Source organism: Schistocerca americana, chromosome X (genome assembly GCF_021461395.2).
Source record: "Schistocerca americana isolate TAMUIC-IGC-003095 chromosome X, iqSchAmer2.1, whole genome shotgun sequence".
Lineage (NCBI taxonomy): Eukaryota > Metazoa > Arthropoda > Insecta > Orthoptera > Acrididae > Schistocerca > Schistocerca americana.
The window spans coordinates 229,625,853-229,653,602 of record NC_060130.1 but is presented as its reverse complement, the minus strand read 5'-3'; the positions used below and the strand labels follow the sequence as shown (position 1 = coordinate 229,653,602).

At 43.0% G+C, this 27,750-nt stretch overlaps 1 protein-coding gene across 2 annotated transcripts in view; it reads left to right on the top strand.

Annotated features, from left to right (window-relative positions):
* The window catches only part of LOC124555744 (b(0,+)-type amino acid transporter 1), a 593,057-nt gene that overhangs the window by 282,015 nt on the left and 283,292 nt on the right, over window positions 1-27,750 (top strand). For both annotated transcript variants that reach the window (XM_047129768.1, XM_047129767.1), the window contains exons 2-3: window positions 13,349-13,558; window positions 15,868-15,969. In XM_047129768.1, the coding sequence (XP_046985724.1) occupies window positions 13,349-13,558; window positions 15,868-15,969 (312 nt within the window). The remainder of the gene's footprint in view (window positions 1-13,348; window positions 13,559-15,867; window positions 15,970-27,750) is intronic.

The window sequence follows — 27,750 nt, the reverse complement described above, 5'->3', positions numbered from 1 at the left end:
GTACAAGTTTATACACTGACTGGCTCGGTAAATTATGAAGGAATATAAAGACAGTATGATGCAACCAAAGAAATTACTCAGATAGCTAAGGAGAGGAACATTTAATTGTTAGGGGAGACTGGAATGTGAAAGTAGGGAAAGTAAGAGAGTCCAGTACCCGTTCACCACTACGACGTAGCTTCACTGCTGAAGCAGCATGTCCTGTACGAAACGCGCTCTTACGGCATGACCACCGGTTTCACGGAGACCGGTCGCATTCTGCCCCGTTGAAACTTACCCACATGCTGATATTTAGCCTTTTGATGTTGACGATGCGTAGCGGTACTCGGTGTCGCGATTTCATTTCGTTTGACAACTGTTCGTTGGCTGAAGTGACCTTTTCGATACCACAAGAGGGGCCACTGGTGAATCTTGCAGCATTGCCATCTCTCTGCAGCCTTAGCCACTTATCGCTGGTAAACTATTCTGCGAATAGTTCGTGTTTGGATTCATTAGGATCACTGTTTATGGATGTTGGAATTTGTGTAAAAGTTAGTGTACTTATTTTCTATGTACACTTTCTTTTTTTCGTTCCTTAGGGTGGATAATGACGATTATGAAAAAAACTTTAATGAAGAAGGATTGGCTGGCTCTGAGCACTATGGGACTTAACATCTAAGGTCATCAGTCCCCTAGAACTTAGAACTACTTAAACCTAACTAACCTAAGGACAGTACACAACACCCAGCCATCACGAGGCAGAGAAAATCCCTGACCCCGCCGGGAATCGAACCCGGGAACCCGGGCGTGGGAAGCGAGAACGCTACCGCACGACCACGAGATGCGGGCAAGAGGGATTGTTCGATACAGTTTTGTTCCAGTTTGGCCGTTACATTGTCACCGTGGCGGAGTCGCATTGAGAAACTTATTCCTGACGCAAGCAGTGTTGTCCCAGATCGATCTTTCGAGCGATCGTTGTAAGTGTTGCGCAGCAATGATGAAGATGGTATTAAACTTGTTATTACATTTCGCGAGCTTGTCCTTCTTCCTCATCCCACAGACAGGGCGGTAGGCGGATGTGGTTGTATAAGGAAAGTGTTTTTGTAGTAACAGCACGAATAATGGAGAGTTGTTGCAAAATCATTTGGCAACAGAGGAATGAATGCGACGGGCCGCAAGCCAAGAAGTGCAGCATGAGGCAGGGGAGTTATGCGGTGGCGAGTCTAGCGCCTTTCTCACATGTTTTTATCGAAGTATGGTGCGATGCGAGACTCGCTGGCTCGCTACCAATGCCGCGGCTCGAGGGATTGCCAGCAGAAGCATAGTGGAGAAACCTCTGTTTCTGATCTGTTGTTTCCGAATGTCCCCACAGGCAGCAACCGTAATTTCCCTCGCGTCAGTCGACGTAATTCAAATGTGTAAATGGTAAAATATTTCACTGGGTTACTCACGAGGTCCAAACAGTTGACAGCAATACATCACGTTCAATCAATCGCTTTCGTAAAAACTCGTGAAAAAAACAGCTTTTATCCATTATGGATGTTGAACACTGCGACTGTGATGAATAAAGGTTTTCAGAAATAACTGTGAGCAGTCTCTTATTAAGGCTGCAGTTATTTTTGAAAACCTTTCAAAGTCTTGCTGTTTCGGTAACAGCGTGTTTGAAGTGTTACTGCTAGTTTGGTATTGTTTCTGCAGGTGATAACCACACTCCCCTATGCTCTTACCTCTAAGACTTTCATTCGGGAGTAGATGAATTCTAACGGTGATTTTGATTTAGCTTTGCGTGGTTTTCCGAAATATTGACATTTTTCTGTGGTACTTCCGTAAGACTCAGTTTGTGGTAAGTGAGTGTGTGAAATCTTATAGGACCTAACTGCTAAGGTCATCAGTCCCTAAGCTTACACACTACTTAACCTAAATTATCCTAAGGATAAACACACACAGCCGGCCGGTGTGGCTGTGCGGTTCTAGGCGCTTCAGTCTGGAGCCGCGTGACCGCTACGGTCGCAGGTTCGAATCCTGCCTCGGGCGTGGATGTGAGTGATGTCCTTAGGTTAGTTAGGTTTAAGTAGTTCTAAGTTCTAGGGGACTGATGACCACAGATGTTAAGTCCCATAGTGCTCAGAGCCATTTGAACCATTTTTAAACACACACACCAATGTCCGAGGGAGGACTCGAACCTCCGCCGGAACCAGCCGCATAGTCCATGACTGCAGCGCCCAAGACCGGTCGGCTAATCCCGCGCGGCTTGTGGTAATTCTTTTGCCAATTGAGGTACGCTTCCCTCTCTCTAACGTCTCGCGTCTCTTCGGTAATCTGATTATTATATACAAAGCACTAGCTTATTTTGCAAAAAGTTAGTGTAGGAGACCCGCGGCCTTGTTGGTTGAACTTAAATGGTTCAAATGGCTCTGAGCACTATGGGACTTAACATGTGAGGTCATAAGTCCCCTAGAACTTAGAACTACTTAAACATAACTAACCTAAGGACATCACACACATCCATGCCCGAGGCAAGATTCGAACCTGCGACCGTAGCGGTCGCGTGGTTCCAGACTGAAGCGCCTAGAACCGCTCGGCTTGGTTGACTACCACGCTGTTTGCCTGAAATGAAACATAACTACAACAGGTGAAAGAAGAGGTTCATAACTTTCTGAACACCATGGCGGCGAGATGGTATGACATGGGCATACAAAAACTGCCACAGCGTCTACAAAAATGCATCGACAGAAATGGTGATTATGTCGAAAAATAGATAAATGTTCAAGCTGCAAACTGATGTAAGCCATTGTAGAAATAAACAGGACTATGTACTCATAAAAAAAATAGGAGACCTTACTTTTGGGATTACGCTCGTACATTCTTTTGACAGCAGTGGTGTCGAAGAACCTATTTAGCAGTTCGTGTTTCATATCTACCTCTTCATTGTATATTTCTAGCTTAATGCAACCCCAGAAACAAAAAAAAATGGCTTTAGATCTAGGGTATTATGATACGTGGAGTTACGATCAACTCATTCAGCAGGTGCCATTCACCGGCGCGAGTACTCAGAATAAGAACGGTGAATTTGGAAAGAAATCCAATTGCTCGTAGCAAATGACGCGATGCCTGTCCTCCAGTTCACGTGTTCGTCAACATACGTTACCAGAGGCCTATGACGCGAGCGCACTGACTGCAGTTCGAAGAATACCGAGAACCATTTACAGTGACGAAACGCTGCGGGCTAAAAATAGAGCGTTCACGTGAGCCGTGATCGGTGACTCTGAGGCGAGCGCCCAAACCGCCGTTCCAGGTTCCCCGCTTCCGTTCAGACGTCACTCCGGCCGTCGCTCGTCACGAGGGCTTGCGGAACAAGCTATATGGTTACAAAACGTCCGCGCACAGAATACTCAACTAGAAATGCACGGAAATTCTCTTTGTACTGAGTAACAGGAGTTTTGTAGTTTCTTGTGTTGCATTAGTCCCATTCGTACTATTTTCTCGCCGTTGTATTGATAAATATGTCTGAAAATTATCTGTACATTGTTAGCCAAATCAAATTTTTAGTTTATTCTCAGCGTTCAAAAAGTTACCACGTGTTGGACAGTATCGGCGATTATTTATTTTTTATAAAAATGAAACGGAGTATTTGTATTAAAGGTTACTATAAGAACAGAATAAAGACATTAAAATTTAAGACTCTTTAAATATTGCGTTTTTGAGCCTGTCATGAGTGGAATGGGGTTTAAAAATGGTTCAAATGGCTCTGAGCACTATGGGACTTAACTTCTAAGGTCATCAGTCCCCTAGAACTTAGAACTACTTAAACATAACTAACCTAAGGCCCGAGGAAGGATTCGAACCTGCGACAGTAGCGGTCGCGCGGTTCCAGACTGTAGGGCCTAGAACCGCTCGGCCACCCCAGCCGGCAGAATGGGGTTTACGAATGATATAAGCGTTACGAAAAGGGCCGTGAAGATGTTTAAGTTGACCGCCCTGGAAGCTGCTGACACCGTGGCAAAAATTAAAGAAATGATTGTGAACCATAGCCGAATCTCATCAGAGAAGTCTCTGATAATTATGGCATATAAACTGGCTCATGCTCTGAGTTTTTTGGTATATTTTGGGTATGAAACACGGCGAATGCAAGTTGTTCACGAGTCGCTGCATGAAGCAGCAGCGATGCAGAACTACCGAAACATGTCACAACAGGTGATGAGAAACATAGTTTCACGGATATGACGTAGAACCAAGGGTCAATTGTCCCAGTGGGAGCATTCTGGACCGAGGGAAAAAGCGCGACAACGTGCAGTCGTATGCAAAGACTCCCCTCATAGTGTTCTTCGGCTTTAAAGACACAGTGCACGAGTTCTCGACGCAAGGTCGAGCGATCAGTAAGGAATACTATTTACAAGGTCAAAGCAGTTTGCGAGAAGCAAACCTGAAAAAAAATCATACGATGACGAAACGGTTCGTGGCTGTTGCAACAGCATAATGAATTGACTCACCCTTCGTTGCTCGTTCGTGAGTGTTTTGGCCAAAGAGACAATATTGGTCAGACATGGCCAAATCTGACTTTTTTTAGTTCCTAAAAACAGTGGGGACCTTAAAGGTCAGTTAATTTACAAGCATAAATCAGATCGAAACGCATCGCTGATAGAGCTAAGAACTAAATCAAAGGTCGAGTTCGGGAACTGTTTTGGGGGTTGGAGAAAGACTTGGCATAAGTGTATAAAATCTGATGAGAACTATTTTCAAGGAGATAAAATTAATGTAGACGAATAACTAAAAACTTTTCCAAAATGCAAACATTCTCATTACTGTTTTAATACACCTGGTATTCGTGCACGTTTCCAGTTAATGTTTTACGCTGATCAAGTTGCTGTGATATGTTTAAAGAAGTAAACTGAAATTCTACTGAAGTGATTTAAGGATATTATGGAGAAACCAAATCGTATTCTATATGCGCAAAAATGGATTTCGCAGAAGCTCTCACAATCAGTATAGTACCATAGAGAGTGCACGTGCGAAGTGGGGTGAGGAAAAAAATGGTTCAAATGGCTCTGAGCACTATGGGACTCAACTTCTGAGGTCATTAGTCCCCTAGAACTTAGAAATAGTTAAACCTAACTGACCTAAGGACATCACACACATCCATGCCCGAGGCAGGATTCGAACCTGCGACCGTAGCGGTCTCGCGGTTCCAGACTGCAGAACCGCACGGCCACTTCGGCCGGCGTGGGGTGAGGACCACGGGGAAGGGGTACGAGAACAGAGACAGCACAATACTAATCACGTATTCCGATATCTAGCAATCCAGTGAGGCTAAGAAACTTGTGATTCTGGGCTTCATCGTTTTCACATCTCCATATATTTCCGGTCTCTCACTCTAACTCGAATAAGAAATTCAGCAGAACTCTGTATGAAGATGAAACTACGATGTCGCGGACCTCTCATGTCTTTTTCCATGTACTAAGAACTCTCCATCAGATGTCGCTTAGTATCCTTCGCACACCAAATCTAGGAAACACTGTTCTTGTCAAGCAGACCCGCCCAGATAGCCGGGCGCGTTGGCACGCCTCTTCCGAATTCCGGCCCGTGATCGAATTCACCCGTCGGATTAACGATGAGGACCTGTTTGCTGGACAGCCTGGACGTGGATTTAGTCAGCCTCCCACATCCGACTAGGTGAATACATGGCCGCTACCCACGTCCCGCCGGAGGTACACAATACACAAACGTTTAGAAAACGCCGCACATTTTCACGTACTACAACACTACACTGCGACATTTGGGGAACAAAACTTCCATCCCGGAGGGTGGGAAAGGTGGGATGATGGGAGGGGGGAGGGGACGGCTGGCGTCATTTTTTCCTCTACCATTAACGATCACAAATCCGAAAATTAACATGCCGACCCTGTTGAGATACAGGATCTAGGCCAGGAGGAAGAGGATTGCTCTCGTCATGCACTGTGAGAATATTTCTAGAGATTTTAAATTTTTAACTCTAGAGTGCTTCTCAGTGCCACCTCTACGTGATCCCGCCAACACAATCGAAAATAAATTTAAGGCTTGAAGGATCGCTGAGAAACCTCAGCAAATGAGCCTGTAAGATACCCTCTTCTCGGTAGTGTCTCTCAATAGTAGTAGAGCGTTCTCAAATCATCTTACTCTGACGTTCAACAATGAAAACGTTACCATAATCATAATCAATTGCGGGGGTTCAATGACAGCTGAAGCACCAAAGATGCGCTGGAGTAAATTCCGAAGGTAAACGACAGTTATGATATTGTCGAACAAAAATCAATATCTATAATATCAGCTAATATTATAGTTGATGTATCTTTCATACACGCTAGATGACAATGATACTAATAATGTTTATTAAACCTGCTTTTCTGGAAATTTTGTTCTACTATTCATTTATTTAAATGACTGTTATTCCGCTTATCCTGTACAAAATTACAACACATTGAACTTTCTATGCTCACTTAAATTTTAAAATTTCTGTGGAAAACTGCATTTTAAAAGATTCTAGCTCCATATTTTCTGCCAAAAAGTGCACCGGTCTAATGTGATCCTATTGCCAAGATGACTGCAGATCACATACCTTGAATATTTAAACATAATCGTTCCAGATTCCTATCGAACCACCTCTCGCTATTCTTTTTGTATGCATGAAGTGTCGAGTGAGTGAATTCCACCAATCTGTTGCGCCAGAGCAGTGTAAAAATGCGGCTTTTGTGATATTATGCGATGTTCTAAAGACTTTACAACAGAAATGAAGAAATCATGCACACAGTGGCAAACATTGCTGTATAATGGGATGATACCTTTTCTACTCCTGAGATGTGCTGGGGGGAAAAAGAAACTGATCAAACGTGATTGTTTACGCTTTTAGTTGTCGGCTCACCTATGCAATCTAATGTTCAGCGGGTAGCCCTCTTTGAGCGCATGAAAAATAAGGTGATTTTTGTGATTTTTAAAGTAAAATAAAAAGTAATGAATCTGATGATTCAGCTTCATTCCTAATACTTCCGTTTTTAATAAATCATTTTTGCGTCCATATCCGACGCACCAGGTGGAAAGACCCCGTGTAGCGGGAACACGGGTCATCGGCGAGAATTCCGAAATCCCTCGTTTTGGGCATGTAAAAAAATAATTTTTGTAAGTGATTTTCAATATATTTTCTATCGGTATACGTAGGATAATTGTAAAACATTAAGTTCCAAAAAAAGATGATGTGAAACAAACGTCATTTTCTTCGCCCAAAATAAGATAAAAACGTGGACCGAACATAAATTTTGAAGATATCGCAAAACGGCTATTTACGCTGATAGAGAATTCGATTTAGAATGCCGGCAACGAATTCCAATCAAAATCGTAGCCGCGCGAGATTAGCCGAGCGGTCTCAGGCGCTGCAGTCATGGGCTGTGTGGCTGGTCCCGGCGGAGGTTCGAGTCCTCCCTCGGGAATGGGTGTGTGTGTTTGTCTTTAGGATAATTTAGGTTAAGTCGTGTGTAAGCTTTGGGACTGATGACCTTAGCAGTTAAGTCCCATAACATTTCACACACATTTGAACATTTTTTTCAAAATCGTATCTTCCTCCTCAAGTTATGTTTCCCCACAATTTGAAAAATACACTTTCGAGAAAAACGCGTTTAACGGTTTTGTAGTTAAATTGAATATACCTCTAGTCAGCGATCACTTGACCATAGAGCAATCTTTCCAGATCCCAAAGGTGGTCGTCCTCCATGTGCTAGGTGACCATGGTGGCTCTGAGGGCGTCTTCGGCAGCTTCTGTCAACCGCTGCCTGCCCGCTCGTTATGCTTTTCGTCCGCTTTTGTGCAGAAGTTGTAACAGGCTGGCCCGATCTGCCTGCTAGGCCGTCGATGAAATTACTTGTTGACTATTTTTCCCTCTGTGAATGGTTTTCACAGATTGCCTTGTAAGTGGATAACGAAGTTTCTGGCGAACTTGGGATGAACACTACAAAAAAGTAGATAGACGAGAGAACATACAACGATCAGCCAAAACATTATGACCACCTACCTGGCCGAGCGGTTCTAGGCGCTTCAGTCTGGAACCGCGCGACCGCTACCGTCACAGGTTCGAATCCTGCTTCGGGCATGGATGTGTGTGATGTCCTTAGGTTAGTTAGGTTGAATTAGTTCTAAGTTCTAGGGGACTGATGACCTCAGATGTTAAGTTCGATAGTGCTCAGAGCCATTTGAACCATTTTGAACCACCTACCTAATAGCCGGTATGTCCACCTTTGGCACGGATAACAGCGGTGACGTCTCGTAGCATGGAAACAATTCGGTCTTGGTAGGTCGCTAGAGGGAGTTGGCACCAATCTGCACGCACAAGGTACCCAATCCGCGTAAATTCCGGGGAGAAAGACGATGAGCTCTAACGTCACGTTCAATCGCATCCCAGATGTGTTTGATCGTGTTCACATCTTCTGAGTTGGGGGACCAGCACATCAATTGGAACTCGCCGCTGTTTTTCTCGAACCACTCCATCATGCTCCTGGATTTGAGACATGACGCATTATCTTGTTGAGAAATGCTACTGCCATCGCGAAACATGGTCGTCATGAAGGGGTATACGTGGTCTGCAACCAGTGTACAATACTCCTTGGCCGTCATGGTGCCTTGCACGGGCTCCACTGGACCCATGGATACCCATGTGAATGTTCCCCACAGCATAATGGAGACGCCGCCAACTTGTCTCCATCCCACAGTACAGGTATCAAGGAGCTGTTTTCCTGGAAGATGACGGATTCGCACCCTCCCATTGGCATGATGAAAAAGCTGTCGGGATTCATCAGACCTTGCAGCGCTCTACCACTGTAGTCCAGTGTCGATGGTCATGTGCTCATTTCAGTCATAGTTGTCGATGTCGTGGTGTTAACATTGGCACATGAATGATCGTTGGCTGCGGAGGCCAATCGTTAGGAGTGTTCGGTGAACTGTGTGTTCAGATCCACTTGTACTCCGACCAGCATTAAAGCCTGATGTTAGTTCCGCCACAGGTCGCCGCCTGCCCTGTTTTACCAGTCTGCCTAGACTACGACGTACGCCATCGTAATGATGGATAGCCGCACAACCTGACGACATCTGGACGCGGTTTCACCATGGGTTCGTGACGTGCTGAAGACACACATCATATCACTCCTCGAACACCCATGTAGTGCGCTGTCCGTACCGAGCCTCTTGGCTATCAAAAACTGTCCTCGATCAAACTCAGATATGTCGCGCGCCTTCCCCATTCTCCACACAGACAGCACGCTCTCTGATCCTACATGCACCGTGTATTTGTCTGACTAGCAGTCATTCCTTGCCAGGTGACGCTGCTATCGCCTGGACATGTTTATATCGATAGTAGTTCGTCGATCATAATATTCTGGCTGATCAGTGTATTTAGCAACAATAAAAAATTCGATTTTGTAAAAATAAAAAAAAGGTTTTCACTAAATCTCTGTAGGTGGGTACGGAGGTGGTGGTGTAATGAATTTTCCTGGAAAGTACCTATACCGCGTAACTTGTTTTTAGTGTACAGAAGCTATCTGAAGAGCTTTACCTCAAGACTTTTTTTAAATTTCGTTTACAGAAGTGCTTTAAACCTTTTTATTAGCTTAGTAACACCTTTTCATCGTATTTGATTTTTCTAGTATTGATTTACAATATAGCGTGTAATAAAATGCTGCCGAAACTTCAGTATTTTATAACTTTCGTTTCCATTTCCTAACTAATAAGCAATGTTAAAATTACGAATTGCAACTCATGGTTAGAATGTTGCAGGTGTTCGTACAGTACATTATATGTGCTTGTCGATGACTGTATCATTATGATGCGGTCCCTCGAAAGCTTCGCTGCCAAAGTAGCAGGGGAGCCAAGGCAACCTCCCAAACCTCTGAAATGTCAAATTAAATAATTAAGTAGACACGACGTTCAGGACGTTACGTTTCCATTAAAAGTTAAGCGAAAGTCTCATTTTGTATTTAAAGGTAGTTTCAAATGAATCGTCTCCATCTAACAATTGTAAACGTCCATCAGCGTACTCGAAAGCAGTTTCCGACTTCTTGCCACAAGGTTGGGTTGGTAGGGAGTTCGTCATCTACATCTACGCCTATAATCTGCAAACCGTTGTGAAGTGCATGGCAGAGCCGGCCGTACTGGCCGTGCGGTTCTAGGCGCTACAGTCTGGAGCCGAGCGACTGCTCCGGTCGCAGGTTCGAATCCTGATTCGGGCATGGATGTGTGTGATGTCCTTAGGTTAGTTCGGTTTAATTAGTTCTAAGTTCTAGGCGACTGATGACCTCAGAAGTTAAGTCGCATAGTGCTCAGAGCCATTTGAACCATTTTTTTTTTTTTTTTTTTTTTTTTTTGCATGGCTGAGGGTATCTTTCCTTGTTCCATTTACGGATGGAGCGCGGGAAGAATGTTTATAGGCCTCTGCGCACGGTGAATTAATCTAAACTTGTTCTCACGATCCCTATGGAAGTGATATGTGGGAGGGGGAGGGGGGGTGATGTAGTATATCCCTAGAGTCATCTACATCTATATCCATACTCCACAAGTCACCTGACGGAGTGTGGCCGAGGGTACTTTGAGTACCTCTATCGGTTCTACCTTCTATTCCAGTCTCGTATTGTTCGTGGAAAGAAAGATTGTCAGTATGCCTCTGGGTGGGCTCTAATCTCTCTGATTTTATACTCATGGTCTCTTCGCGAGATGTACGTAGAAGGGAGCAATATACTGCTTGACTCCTCGGTGAACGTATCCTCTCGATATACCACAGCATCATCCGCAAAAAGCTTCAGTGAAATTCCGATGTCATCCACAAGGTCATTTATGCATATTGTGAACAGCAACGGTCCTACGACACTCCCCTGCGGCACACCTGAAATCATTCTTGCTTCGGAAGACTTCTCTCCATTGAGAATGACATGCTGCGTTCTGTTATCTAGGGACTCCTCAATCCAATCACACAATTGGTCTGATAGTCCATATGCTCTTACTTTGTTCGTTAAAGCCGGCCGGTGTGGCCGTGCGGTTAAAGGCGCTTCAGTCTGGAACCGCGTGACCGCTACGGTCGCAGGTTCGAATCCTGCCTCGGCATGGATGTGTGTGATGTCCTTAGGTTAGTTAGGTTTAAGTAGTTCTAAGTTCTAGGGGACTTATGACCACAGATGTTGAGTCCCATAGTGCTCAGAGCCATTTTTTGTTCGTTAAACGACTGTGGAGAACTGTATCGAACGCCTTGCGGAAATCAAGAAAGACGGCATCTACCTGTGAACCCGTGTCTATGGCCCTCTGAGTCTCGTCGACGAATAGCGCGAGCTGCGTTTCACACGACCGTCTTTTTCGAAACCCATGCTGAGTTCTAGTCTCTATAAAAGTCATTATACTCGAACATAATACGTGTTCCAAAATTCTGCAACTGATGGACGTTAGAGATATAGGTCTATAGTTCTCACATCTGTTCGACGTCACTTCTTGAAAACGGGGATGACCTGTGCCCTTTTCCCTTTTCCAATCCTTTGGAACGCTACGCTCTTCTAGAGACCTACGGTACACCGCTGCAAGAAGGGGGGCAAGTTCCTTCGCGTACTCTATGTAAAATCGAACCCTGGAGCACCCCCCACTTGACAGTACCCCACTCAGATCCCACATCACAGCCGTTATCAAAATTGTGAATAATGCTGACCACCATTCATTTCTCGGCATTTTTGGGCCCTGGTCAGCAATTTACTGAAGGCGGATCGAAGCTGGACTGCTGGAATTGTCGCAGTCTCATCCAAAATGTTTCAGCTCTTGAAGGCTATGAGGGTTGTTGCGATACACCTTAGACTTGAGTGCTCCCCACACAAAGTATTAAGTCTTTGAACATGATCCTGAACGTGGGCTTTCCACGTCAGCTTACTATCTATCTGAACACCTAGAAATTTGAACTGTTCAGTTTCACTAATCATATTTTAGATTTACCCATAATGCTATAGGGCATATCATTTATATAAATAAGGTTCAAAATGGTTCAAATGGCTCTGAGCACTATGGCACTCAACATCTTAGGTCATAAGTCCCCTAGAACTTAGAAATAGTTAAACCTAACTAACTTAAGGACATCACACACACCCATGCCCGAGGCAGGATTCGAACCTGCGACCGTAGCAGTCTCGCGGTTCCGGACTGCAGCGCCAGAACCGCACGGCCACCGCGGCCGGCTATATAAATAAGGAACAGGAGCGACCCCAACACTGATCCCTGGAACACCCCCCACTTGACAGTACCCCACTCAGATCCCACATCAAAGCCGTTATCAAAATTGTGAACTCACACCACTTATTGCCCGAACCGCCCGTTTATGATCCAAAAATATCCTTCTAGAATGGGAAGAGTTACCCCAAAACATAATACCATACGACATATGTGAATGAAAATAAGCAAAGTAGACTAATTTACGTGTCGAAGTATCACTCACTTTTGATACCGTTCGAATAGTTGATCGTTGGTAAAGCAGATACCAGACTGAGATTCATTGGAAGAATCCTAAGGAAATGCAATCCGAAAACAAAGGAAGTAAGTTACAGTACACTTGTTCGCCCACTGCTTGAATACTACTCAGCAGTGTGGGATCCGTACCAGATAGGGTTGATAGAGGAGATAGAGAAGATCCAACGGAGAGCAGCGCGCTTCGTTACAGGATCATTTAGTAATCGAGAAAGCGTTACGGAGATGATAGATAAACTCCAGTGGAAGACTGTGCAGGAGAGACGCTCAGTAGCTTGGTACGGGCTTTTGTTAAAGTTTGGAGAACATACCTTCACCGAAGAGTCAAGCAGTATATTGCTCTCTCCTACGTATATCTCGCGAAGAGACCATGAGGATAAAATAAGAGAGATTAGAGCCCACACAGAAGCATACCGACAATCCTTCTTTCCACGAACAATACGAGACTGGAATAGAAGTGAGAACCGATATAGGTACTCAAGGTACCCTCCGCCACACACCGTCAGGTGGCTTGCGGCGTATGGATGTAGATGTAGATGTAGAAGTAATCGCATACCGATAGATCTGGTGACCTGTGTGGCCAGCTGGGGCAGCAACCAGACTGACCTCTGCCAACAACCCTGTCAAGAGTGAAGATTGTGTAAATGTGCTCCAAGGAACCGGTGTGGATCACGTGGCTGGCGCATACGTGGCGTGCACGTCACGGGGTGTGGTTATATGCATAGATGCAGGTCCAATCGTATCCACTCGTCCGGGCCACTTTTATTTGTCACATCCTGTACAAGTTATTTTACTTAAACATAAAAATGCTTTTGACCAATAGTAGTTACTTGCGAAAACATTATCATGTTGGTGTTTCTGTTCACAGAGAATAATGTATCCGGCAAAGATGGACTCCAGTTGCGGAGCTCAAGCAACGGATCTGCAAGCAACGGTGAAGCGGGCGCGCTGTCCGAACTTTCCGGCACAGGGGGAGACCAGCTGGAGAGGCCGTCGCCAACTGCGAATGACACTGTTCACCTCGAGAGACGGGTGGGACTCTTCAGTGGGGTGGCTTTAATCGTCGGGACTATGATCGGTGAGTCGCCTTCTTTTTCCGCTTCTCGCCTTTCTATACTAAATAACAGCACAGCGCCTTTTTGCTCAAAGAACAAAGACAATATTAAAAAACAAACACAGTACCTGAGAAGTGAAATTTTGAATAAATTTCTGAGGAGCGTTGTTGTCTCGTAAAACTACTCCTTAGAGAAATTATTTACGGAGAAATTCTCTCTAGAGAGTTAGTACGAAATCGAGAATTATTCAGGTCGACAGCCTACAAACGAAAATCAGGAACAAATAAAACCATTATACGATATGACAGAAACTGAAAATTATTAAGATAATTTTGAGACAATTGAAATAAGTAATCAGCAGTAAATGCTATATTCCACAGGACTTAACGATGGTATAGTTGAATTGGCACTTCGTTGAGTCGCCTCTCAGAAATAACAAGGTAATCTTACTTGCCACCAGGTATTGGTAGTTTTAGCACCTGGTGGCTTCAGTAAATTGCTCTTGTCTACCTATGAAAGCAGTGGTACCTTTTACATTTTTGATTTTACATCTGCCGCTTGCTGCATAGTCCCCTTCCAGGATGTCTGTTCTTAACTGTAGTAATTAAAAGCAAAAATAAGACAAGTTACGCTACATACCGCTACGGTTGAATTACAAAGACATCTTACGTTATATTTATTTTATTCGGTGTTTAAAATGTGAATTTATGAAATAAACAAAATTCTAATGAACATTGCTTCTAATAATTCTTAGTCGTTTCTAATTTATAACATACTTAAAACGATGTTAAACTTGAAAAGTTTTAGGTTTCGTTCAGGAGCTATGAAATACAAACCATAATGGTCGGCAATTTTTAAAATAATCTTTCTTTTTTTAGAACGCAAACAATAAGCTGAAAAGAAAAGAGCAAGCAATTATCGCATCACGCATGACAGAAATTTTAAGATTTTAATTTGACAAATACCTAATACTGGCCTCTACGTACGCTCCCAAACCTACTGGTTCAGATTTTGTAAATTATGCTTCTGTTTCGTTCGTTGAAGTCGGCTGCGCTTGATTTCGAGTCACAGTTTAATTACATGCGCTCATATGATTCCTTGTAGATCTCCACGTAAACTTTTCATTATTTTAAACGTGTTAAAGTTCTGTAAAAGAAATGTCGTATCTTAACATCGCAAATCACGGGAACGTTTTTGGTAAGATATAAAGGTTCGTTAGGGATCACGGCAGCGCACAGTGAGCAGTTGACGTGTTCCCCAGCGTTGCCTATCCAACAGGGGCCTGACGCGCAGGCGGAATGATGGGTTCGGTTCTAGAAGTGGCTATGATGACGTAACACCAAAATAAACAACTGTGACATTAATACTGATGAATTATTAACGTCGCTACGGACTATACCAGTTATTACGTTCATATGGGTGTTTATTAAAACGTTTAGGGTATCTTGAATACGGTCTGCGTTTAGGTCCAAACAGAGGAGATTTATTTTAATTAATTTGAATTATTAACCATTTGGAAAGAACGACGAATTTTCCACTTCCCGCGAAAGAAATTGACGGTAGATCCCTTTTCACATCGCCACACACTACATTTTATTTTTTTGTAGGGCTTCATTCATGTTGATTAATTTGATGGTGGGTAACGCGGCTGACTGAATTTGCTAAAGTGAAAAATTATCTTCAAACAGCCGGGATTACATCATTTGTTGCGAGATTTGAGACTAAAGGTGACTCTCGAAATTAGTACTATCTTTAAAAAATCGTATATTGGAGGCTGCCTGGGGATGATTTGATCATGTTTCTAATACTTTTTCCTCTTATTGTTTTAGTTCATGCAAACTGAATGCGTTTTTCCATTTAGTCGGAGATCCGAAAAATATGTGTAAACGGGACGCGGGAGAAACTGAAACGTTAGTGTAACAAAGGGCACTGTGCTATGCTTGTTGAAAAATCGATATAATGGTTGTCGATATGCTATCAAACGAAAATAACATATTAGATAATACGTTTCGGTAAAAAACGAGAAATTCATTCTAAGTTAATAAAATCCCTAACACGTAACAAATAATTGTTATTTGACTGTGCTGAACTGAATCACTGTGATGCTACATCTATCAGTCTGACAAGTGCTCTTGCAGTTATGAAAACAGTTGTACAGAACAAGCAAAGCTTTTATAACGCCTAACATTTATTTAGACATATGTATCCATACAGGTTTAGGTCTTTTGCAGTCATCCCATTTATCAATATACTGTTAATATAAAAAATTATCAAATATTCAGTTTAAAAATTATACAAATAAAAAATAATGAAGTGCTGTATATTTTTTCAGGCTCTGGAATTTTTGTGTCTCCGTCAGGCCTTGTGACTCGTACAGGTTCTGTAGGGATGAGTTTTGTGATATGGGTCTTCTGCGGATTGCTGTCACTACTAGGTGAGTAACATCTTCATTTGTTGCCTTCTCAAATTCCAGTCAAACTTAACGGTAATTAATAATTGTGGTAAACTATGAGACTCTGTGATGTAGTTTAATCTGAGCATTTCTGTGCGTTGTTTTACGTCACAAACTTTTTTTCTGATTTCCTGAATAACAATCAATTACTCAAAGTTATTTCCACTGGTTATTGGTAATGCTTGTACCAGATTTAAAGAAAATATTGGTTTGTTAAGTGTAAATAACATTTATTAATTGTAAACTCGCAGCAACATAGTACACACATCAAAAAACGTTTTGCATCACCTCGGTTCAGAGAGTTCCGGAACCTGCACAGAAAACTGAAATAGAGATCAACATAAACATCATTTCCACCCTTTTTATTGCATGTTGTACCACCATATAGCAAGACCTTCAGAGGTGGTGGACCAGATTGCTGTACACATCGGTACCTCTAATACCCAGTAGCCCGTCCTCTTGCATTGATGCATGACCGTATTCGCCGTGGCATACTATCCACAAGTTCATCAAGGTACTGTTGGTCCAGGTTGTCCCACTTCTCCAGGGTGATTCGGCGTAGATCCCTCAGAGTGGCTGGTGGGTCACGTCATCCATAAGCAGCCCTTTTCTATCTATCCCAGGCATGTTTGATAGGGTTCATGTCTGGAGAACATGCTGGCCACTCTAGTCGAGTAATGTCGTTATGCCGAAGGAAGTCATTCACAAGGTGAGCACGATGGGAGCGCGAATTGTCCTCCATGAAGACGAGTGCCTCGCCAATATACTGCCGATATGGTTGCACTATCGGTCGGAGGATAGCATTCACGTATCGTACACCCGTTACGACGCCTTCCATGCTCACCAGCAGCGTACGTCAGCCCCACAAAATGCCACCCCAAAAACAGCAGGGAACCTCCACCTTGCTGCACTCGCTGGACAGTATGTCTAAGGCGTTCAGCCTCACTGAGTTGCCTCCAAACACGTCTCCGACAATTGTCTGGTTCAAGGCATATGCGACTCTCATCGGTGAAGAGAACATAATGTCAATCCTGAGCAGGCCATTCGGCATGTTGTAGGGCCCATCTGTACCGCGCTGCATGGTTTCGTGGTTGCAAAGATGGAACTCGCCATGGACGTCGGGATTGAAGTTGCGTATTATACAGCCTATTGCGCACAGTTTGAGTCGTAACACGACGTCCTGTGGCTGCACTAAAAGCATTATTCAACATGGTGGCGTTGCTGTGAGGGTTCCTCCGAGCCATAATCCGTAGGTAGCGGTCATCCACTTCAGTAGTAGCCCTTGGACGGTCTGAGCGAGGCATGTCATCGACAGTTCCTGTCTCTCTGTATCTCCTCCATGTCTGAACAACGTCGCTTTGGTTCACTCCGAGACGCCTGGACACTTCGCTTGTTGAGAGCCCTTCCTGGCACAAAGTGACAATTCGGACGCGTCGAACTGCGGTATTGACCGTCTAAGCCGGTTGAACTATAGACAACACGAGCTGTGTACCTCCTTCCTGGTGGAATGACTGGAACTAATCGGCTGTCGGACACCCTCCGTCTAATAGGCGCTGCTCATGCGTGGTTGTTTACATCTTTGGGCGGGTTTAGTGACATATCTGAACAATCAAAGGGCTGTGTATGTGATACAATATCCACAGTCGACGTCTATCTTCTGGAGTTCTGGGAACCGGGGTGATGCAAAACATTTTTTGATGAGTGTATTTTTAAACTACGTTGTTTGATGTATGAAGTAAACAACTGTTAACCAAAATAAAACTATCATTGTTTGGGTGCCTGCACATCATCGTGGGATAGTAGGAAGAGCATGCTTCACTAAAATGCCTTTTACGTCTACATCTATATGATTACTCTGCAATTCACAATTAAGTGTCTGGTAGAGAGTTAATCGAACCAACTTCAGCTGCTTCTCTACCGTTCCACTCTCGAACAGCGCGCGGGAAAATTAACACTTAAATCTTCCCGTGGGAGCTCTGATTTCTCTCATGTTATTATGATGGTCGTTTCTCCATATGTAGGTGGGCGTCAACAAATTTTTTTCACATTAAGAGGAGAAAGTTGATGATTGAAATTTCATGAGAAGGCCTTGCCGCATCGAAAAACGCCTTTGTTTCGATGACTGCCACCTTAACTCGTCTACCATATCCGTGGCACTCTCTCTCTTATTCCTCGATAGTAAAAAATGCGCCACCATTCTACGGACTTTTACGATGTCCGCTGTCAGTCATATTTGATGCGGATCACACACCGCACAGCAGTACTCCAGAAGAGGGCGGACAAGTGTAATGTAAACAGTCTCTTTAGTAGACTAAGTGTTCTGCCAATAATTCACAATCTTTGGTTTGATTCCCCCACAACAATATCAAAAAATGGCTCTGAGCAGTATGTGACTTAACATCTGAGGTCATCAGTCCCCTAGAACATAGAACTACTTAAACCTAACTAACCTAAGGACATCACACGCATCCATCCCCGAAGCAGGATTCGAACCTGCGACCGTAGCAGTCGTGCGGTTCCGGACTGAAGCGCCTAGAACCGCTCAGCTACCGCGTCCGGCACAACAATATCGGTGTGATCGTTACGATATAAGTAATCTGTAATTAAAACCCCTAAGTATGTGAGTCTACAGCCTTTAATTTGTATGATTCATCGTCTAACTGAGAATTAGCGGATTCCTTTTAGTACCCATGCGGATGACTTCCCACTTTTCATTATTTAGAGTCAATTTCCACCTTTTGCACTATATAGATATCTTGTCTAAATTATTTTGCAATTTTTTTGATCATCTGTTTACTGTACAAGACGATAAATGACAGCATCATCTGCAAACAGTCGAAGATGGCTGCTCAGATTACCCCTAAATCGTTTATAGAAGTTAGGAATAGCGCAGGGACACTTCCTTGGAGAACGCCAGATATTACTTCTATGACTTCTGTTTTACTCGATGACTTTCCGTCAGTTGTTATGAATTGTGACAGGAAATCACGGATCCAGTCACATAACTGAGACGATACTCCACAGGCACGCAATTTACACTACTGGCCATTAAAATTGCTACACCAAGAAGAAATGCAGATGATAAACTGGTATTCATTGGACACATGTATTATACTAGAACTGACATGTGATTACATTTTCACGCAATTTGGGTGCATAGATCCTGAAAAATCAGTACCCAGAACAACCACCTCTGCCCGTGATAACGGCCTAGATACGCCTGGGCATTGAGTCAGACAGAGCTTGGATGGCATGTACCGGTACAGCCACCCATGCAGCTTCAACACGATACCACAGTTCATCAAGAGTAGTGACTGGCGTATTGTGACGAGCCAGTTGCTCCGCCACCATTGACCAAACGTTTTCAATTGGTGAGAGATCTGGAGAATGTGCCGGCCAGGGCAGCAGTCGAACATTTTCTGTATCCAGAAAGACCCGTACAGGACCTGCAACACGCGATCGTGCATTATTCTGCTGAAATGTAGGGCTTCACAGGAATCGAATGAAGGATAGAGTCACGGGTCGCAACACATCTGAAATGTAACGTCAACTGTTCAAAGTGCCGTCAATGCGAACAAGAGGTGACCGAGACGTGTAACCAATGGCACCCCATACCATCACGCCGGGTGATACGCCAGTATGGTGATGACGAATACACGCTTCCAATGTGCGTTCACCGCGATGTCGCGAAACACGGATGCGACCATCATGAAGCTGTAAACAGAACCTGGATTCATCCGAAAAAATAACGTGTTGCCATTCGTGCACCCAGGTTCGTCGTTGAGCACACCATCGCAGGCGCTCCTGTCTGTGATGCAGCATCAAGGGTAACCGCAGCCATGATCTCCGAGCTGATAGTCCATGCTGCTGCAAACGTCGTCAAACTGTTCGTGCAGATGGTTGTTGTCTTGCAAACGTCCCCATCTGTTGACTCAGGGGTCGAGACGTGGCTGCACGATCCGTTACAGCCATGTGGATAAGATGCCTGTCATCTCGGCTGCTAGTGATACGAGGCTGTTGGGAACCAGCTCGGCGTTCCGTATTACCCTCCCGGACCCACTGATTCCATATTCTGCTAACAGACATTGGATCTCGACCAACGGGAGCAGCAGTGTCGTGATTCGATAAACCGCAATCGCAATAAGCTACAATCCGACCTTTATCAAATTCGGAAACGTGATGGTACGCATTTCTCCTCCTTATACGAGGCATCACAACAACGTTTCACCAGGCAACGCCGGCCAACTGCTGTTTGTGTATGAGAAATTGGTGGAAACTTTCCTCATGTCAGCACGTTGTAGGTGTCGCCACCGGCACCAACCTTGTGTGAATTCTCTGAAAAGCTAATCATTTGCATATCACAGCATCTTCTTCGTGCCGGTTAAATTTCTAGTCTGTAGCACGTCATCTTCGTGGTGTAGCAATTTTAATGGGCAGTAGTGTAATTATAAGTTGCTTGTGAGGAGCGGAGTCAAAAGTCTTTTGGAATTCTAAAAATAGGGAATGAATTTGATGTCCCCTGTGGATTGCACCCATTGTGTCGTGAGAATAAAGAGGTAGTTGTGGTTCATAAGAACGTTATTTCCTGAATCCATGTTAGCTATTTGTCAGTAAACCGTGGTCTTCGAGGCGACTCATAATGTTAGAGGACCGTAGATATTGGTGTGGCTAGTGCAACTTTCCAGCCTTTGCGTGGGAATGTTTCTACGAGTGTGCGGCTATATATGGTTGCGAATAATAGAGCTATTGAATCAGCATACTCCGAAAGGGACCTGACTGGTATTCTGGAATATCTGTTTGTCTTCTTTTGTGGAGGAATTTCGGAAAACCTTGTTTACTAATTCTGATTTAATGGCGCTGTCATCAATAATATCACTATTGTCATCGCGCAGTGGAAGTATTGATTGCGTCTTGCCATGTGTGCTTTACATGTGACAAGAATCTCTTTCGGTTTTCTGCCAGATTTCGAGACAGGTTTTCGTTATGGAGACTATGAAAAGTATCTCGCACTGAAGTACGTGCGAAGTTTAGAGCTTCTGTAAAACTTCGCCTGTCTTTGGTATTTTGCGTTGTTTTAAATTTGGTATGCTTTTTCCGCTTCTGCAACTGTGTTCTGACCTGTTTTTCTATCATGGGGAATTATTACCATCTCCTATTAATTTATTTGGTATATATCTCTCAACTCGAGCTATTCTTTCCGTAGGACGCTCTAGTTTCAAACCTGTAGATGAGTCTCTCGATTCGGTATCATCTATATCCTGCGACCCAGCCGGTGTAATAACATGTAGCATTGTGCTTTCTCATCATCTGGGCGCACAGCAAGGATTACTGACAGTGATCCTACGGGATTTATGCCAAAGGCTTCAGTGGGCTTTAGGCAAAAACCCGCTTTCTCTTAGAGTGAGTTTTTTATACACACATGAAAAAGTTTCTGCGTTCATACGCTTACTCGGAAACTTACATCGAACAGAAAATTCGATTCAGTTTGTCCTCACGACATGTAGTGGTATATATATATATATATATATATATACGCAAATCAGTTGGTTCTACAAGCTATTTAGAATATACATGTGATAATTGCAAATGAACTGAGTTTCTTAAATGTCTTAACACTCGCCTAGGCGAAAATAATTTTCGCACTAAGGAGGCCGCCTGCAGAATTATTGAACGACCAATTCTTGATTGATTCAATTGGGGATCCTTACCGCCATGGATTAATGCAAGAGACTGCAAAGATTCAGAGCCGGAAAAGATGCACGGATGCTTCGAGACAGCGTGAAAAGTGCTGAAAGGCCTACAGTGACAGACGTAAGAACAAGAAAGACGTTGCACATCGCAGGAAGCCAATTCCAACAGCCTGCGTCCCATAATGCGTCAAAAAACACACTGCTTCCTCAGCCGTGTTATTTCGCGTAATGATGAAGACTCGAAAACGAGAGAAAATCAGACTCAGGCGGATAGGTACCCACAATCTTCCTTCACGAGTGCTACCTACGAGTGGAATAAATGGCTCTGAGCACTATGGGACTTAACTTCTGAGGTCATCAGACCCTTAGAACTTAGAACTACTTAAACCTAACTAACCTAAGGACATTACACACATCCATGCCCGAGGCAGGATTCGAACTGTAGCGCCTAGAACCGCTCGGCCACTCCGGCCGGCACGAGTGGAATAGGCATGAAGGAAACGATATTGGTGCACTATGTACCCTCCGCCACTCGTAAGAGTGCATCTGTTGTGTTGTGTGCTGTGAGACTTTCCGTGGAGCTGTGCCAAGACGGCCGAACCAATGAAGAGCGCGGTTTCGTACACAAGGACGGCACGTGGGGGCGCGGGGCCAATGCTGGCCCACCTTGACGTAGTATCTTTCCATTCCCTTGCCGAAGGCAGGGCTGCTCTCAAACCTTTTATAAACAAGAACAAGGTATTTCACGACGGAGTGGTATAGCCAACTCCAATTATTTAAGTTCATAAAATAGTAAATCCAGTTTTCTATGGGTGGAAATTTACAGTTCTTTGAATGTAACGGATAAAATAAATTCTTCAACAGTGATAAGTACACACAAGTTGTTTACTGAAGCAGTTTATCGAAGGCAAAAAATAATTTCAGCAACAAAATTAATAGTGAAAATGCCGTCAACGACTTGAATGCACTTTTCTGTTTCCTTCGTAACGTTACATGTATGCCCTCTGCACACACAGTGGTTCTCTTTTCCCTCTGCAGATTTCACTTTTCATCCATCCCCATACACAAAGTCGGATGAAATAAGATCCGGTAATCTTGGTGGCTGTTAAAACAGACCATTGCGACGTTATATCTGTAAGGGAATGTTTCCTTTAGACGACGTGTTAGGTGATGGAATGGTGTACATGAGTAACGTGCTTTGAAAGAATATGATAACATATCTGACGGTGGACTAAGAAACCGAAAACCGGTTCATAGCGAAGTAATAAATATTATTGTGGAACATTAATACGTTGTATTCAAGATATTAAAATGTGCTCAGTCTTATAGTCAAAGAGCCCTCTTCCAATAATTGTGGTAATTCATTGTAAAGGAAGTCTCCTTGTGTGAAACAATAAGCCCAATTAAACGACCGCCATTCACAATGCACAACATGTTTGCAGAGAAGCGACATCAAAATACATGACCAGTGTCCACAAAGGTACGTGGCGCTCCATCGAAACACAGGAGTGAGTATGGATATTTTTCATGTTATAATTTACGAATATTGCTTAATAGGTGAACAGTGGGAATGCAGTTAACACTCGACAAACGAACACCTTAGATCCACTGAAGAGCTTCACACACATTTTGCTCACGTCCTCGTTCATGAGAAACGTGTTTGCTCATATTATTTCCACTAACTTTGCGGAAAATACGAGTAAACACCCTAAACAGTTAAGAAACCGCTAACGGTATTCTTTTCTAAACACGTAGAAAGAGCGTTTCAAAACCAGATTTACATATTTCAAATGTGTAAAGATGTATGACATTGTTTTAAATACTTGTATTATCAGAACATTAGCTTGAAAGTGCAGTTTCGGGTGATTCATACATAAGAACATAGGACATTCGAAGCTCCTTTAAAAACTGTGGAAGATACTAAGAGAAGTAACAGTTCTTTAAACACCAGGATTTGTGGAACGCTGTGCTAGCTCGTCATGCCGGCGACATCCTAGGTCCTGCAAAGATGGAAGAAGAATTATTGAAGTAATTAATTCCAGAGCTAACCACAGTAACATCCACCAAGATGACCGGTTGCGATTTTGATTCCAGCCTTATGTTCTGAAAGGCTTAGTGCCACATGATACTTTACCCTGTTTTAGAAATGTACATCGGGGTTTGTGACTGATGTGGATTATCGAGCCGAATATAATAACTCTGCGTTAACTCACATACCCTGTAAATCACAATAAAAAGCATGGAAGAAAGCACATTTCATTTCACGCTATAGCACGGATTCGTTTCGTTCCATTTGCGGTTGGAGAGTGGGGAGAATGAGGGATTAGCGCATTTATGACCGCTGCTTTTCATCTAATTTCATCTTTATACTCTAGAGTGGAATGATATGTTGCGAACAAAAGTATATTCTTAATATTCTCACTGAAAACCGCCTCTTGAAGTTATATACGTACGTAGGTTCTCTTGCGATTTTATGAGTATCTATTAATACGGCTGTCAGCTAAGATTTATCAGCATTTCTGTAACTGTCTCTCTCTAAAAATAAGTAAGGCTATGACTGTTCACGCTGCACTTTGTTGTATACGCCCTATGTCCCTTGATAGTCCAGCCTGATACAAATCTCACACTCATGAGCAATATCCCAGTACAGGCTGCAAAATTCTTTTGTAAGCTCTTCAGTGGATGTGAGGTGCTCCTTTGTCGACGGTTAACTGCATACCTTCCAGAATACTATGTCATCAGCGGAAAGCCTAAGATGACCATTACTGACAACCACTAAGTCCTTAATTTGTAACATGAACAGAAATGGCTTCCCGGACGCGCACCCTAAATAACTTCTGCATCCGCAGAAGATTCTCCGTACAGGATAGTGTGCAGCATTTTGTCTGTCAAGACGTTCTCAGTGTCGTCAAAATCCTGATACGATGTTCCGAATGAACGTTCTCTTTGTTTTTCAGCAGTACTAGCACTGGAACAACTAAGTCGAAACAAAGCCCTTGGAGTAGACGAAGTTACCTCAGAATTATTGAGATGCTTGGGAGAGCCACCCATGAAAAACTATTCCATCTGGTGTGCAAGATATACGAGACGGGCGAAATTCCCGCAGTCGGCAAGAAGAACGCCGTATTAACTGATTCTTCCGTTGCTTCTTGGTAAACAAAAATGAAAAGCACAATATTATTTATATTATACCCATAAAATATTGTGTTGTTCATTTATGAGCCTGTCATAATTCAAATTCTGAGCTGACAGGTGCTGGCAGATAAGAATATTACCGACCTACTAGTTTAATAAGCCGTGGTTGCAAAATATTGACAAGAATTATTTACAGAAGAATGGAAAACAGAAGAAGCTGGCCTTGGGGAAGATCAGTTCGGGTACTGGGGAGATGTAGGACAACGCGAGGCAATACTGACCCTACGACTGATCTTAAAACATAGGTTATAGAAAGGAAAACAACGTTTACAGCACTTGTAGATTTAGAGAAAGTTTTTTGACGATGCTAGCTACAATACACTCTTTGAAATTCTGATGACAGCAGGTGTAAAATACAGGGAGTGAAAAATTATTTACAACTTGTAGAGAAACCAGACTTTAGTTATAAGAGTCGAAGGAAATGAAAGGGAAGCAGTGGTTGAGGAGTGAGTGAGACAGAGCTGTAGCTTGAGCAAGCAGTGAGGGAAGACAAAGAAAAATTTGGAAAAGGAATTAAAGTACAGGGAGAAGAAATAAAAACTTTGAGGTTGCCTGATGACTTTGTAATTATATAAGAGACAGCAAAGGTCTTGGAATGTGGTCGAATTACATCAGGCTATGCTGAAGGTATTAGGTAAGGAAATGAGTAACTAGAAGAAGTAGATAAATTTTGTTATTTGTGCAGCAAAATAACTAATGATGCCCAAAGTAGAGAGGATATAAACTGAGGGCTGCCTATAGCAAGAAAATTATTTCTGAAAAAGAAGATTCTGTTAACGTATAATATCAATATAATCGTCAGGAAATATTAACAATATTTCCTGAATGTATTTGTTTGAAAAGTAGCCTTAAGCATAAGTGAAACGTGGACGATAAAGAGAGTAGAAGCTTTAAGAATGTAGTGCTACTGAAGAATGCTAAATAATAGGTGCTTAGGTCTAGTATATAATGAGGCGGCTCTGGATCAAATAGGGGCGAAAAGAAATTTATAGAACAACTTGACTAAGAGAAGGGATCGGTTGATGGGACACATGCTGAGGAATCAAGCAATCGTCAATTTGGTAATGATAATGAAGGGAAGTGTGGGGATAAGAATTGTAGAGAGAGATCAAGGAATGAATCCAGTATGTAGGTTCAAACACATGTATGTTGTGGTAATTAGAGATGAAGAGAGTTGCACAGTATAGACTAGCGTGGAGAACTGTATTAAACCATTCTTCGAACAACAACAGCAACAGCCGTTGTAGTTGAGTAGTAGGAGCAGTTGTTAGCGGGTTACTGAAATAAAACTGTTTATAGAATTTAGAAATATGCTCCTATCCAAGTGTTAAATACAGTGTTGTCTTTTTCCCCGAGGACAAAAGAAATCTATACGCAGTCTCTAATTTTTCTTTCAGCAATAAAACTAATAGGTCATTAAATTTTACTCTTTAACCAAATAAATGGCACTTCATTCAACTGAATAATATTGGACTAAATCACCGTACTCCTTCTAAGAGATCTTACTTTGCGTGGAATACCGAATGGTGATACAGTCATAGGGAGGGAGATGCAGAGAAATAAACAGAACGTAGGGAGAGACGGGTAGGCAATAATCCCAAGAAACAGGCTGAATCGCAATTCGATCAGCTGCGCTGTTTACTACCAAAGTGAATTATTTCTCGTGAATCACTCAGACTAATAGCCCAAGCTCTTAGTTAATGGGGTGTTAATGATTTTGCCGCTGCAAAGGTAATCGGACCTGGCCCTGCCGCACTTGAACTAAATTGAGAGTGTGTTTGAGTGTTGGATCAGGTAAAAGCACTCTCCATTACAGTTCCATTCTGTAGCTAACTGTTGCACCACTAATGCTGTTACCTCACTGTAAGCAGAACAGTGATTTGATTTACGAAGTGTTCGCACTCAGTTGTCCTCTCTGTCGCTTTCTTCTAACAACGTTCGCTAGTTACAGAGCTTGTGCCTGAAAGATTCCACTAACTGTTTCCCTCCTAGTGTCCTTTTTGTTATACAAAATTGCTGAGTGCATCCCTCGGAACATGCTTCATAGAAAACAATGTTTGGAGACTTGCGCAGTCTTCTGGAAAACAATTAACTATCTGCGTTGAGTTTTTCATGGATACGTCTGTATATCTGAATATCTTGACAGAAAGGAATGTTTTAGTAAGAACGTATTATCACAACGACAGAAAATATTATATCTCACACTGAAAAATAGCGAATATTTTAACTAATTATGCAAGTCTCAGCAAGGTAACCTTTATTGAAATTAATGTTTCTGTTATTTTGACGTTCTGCTACTATTCATTGTGCCACTATGCCAGGAAGAACATATCGTATTCTGTACGAAAAAAATGAATAAATTAACTGTTTGTTGATGTTGTGGTCTTCAGTCTTGAGACTGGTTTGATGCAGCTCCCATGCTACTCTATCCTGTGCAAGCTTCTTCATCTCCCAGTATCTACTGCAGTCCACATCCTTCTGAATCTGTTTAGTGTATTCATCTCTTGGTCTCCCTCTACGATTTTTACCCTCCACGCTGCCCTCCAATACTAAATTGGTGATCCCTTGATGCCTCAGAATGTGTCCTACCAACCGATCTTTCTTCTAGCCAAATTGTGCCACAAACTCCTCTTCTCCCCAATCCTATTCAATACCTCCTCGTTAGTTATGTGATCTACACATCTAACTTTCAGCATTCTTCTGTAGCACCACATTTCGAAAGCTTCCATTCTCTTCTTGTCCAAACTGTTAATCGTCCAAGTTTCACTTCCATACATGGCTACACTCCATACAAATACTTTCAGAAACGACTTCCTGACACTTAAATCTATACTCGATGTTAACAAATTTCTCTTCTTCAGAAACGCTTTCCTTGCCA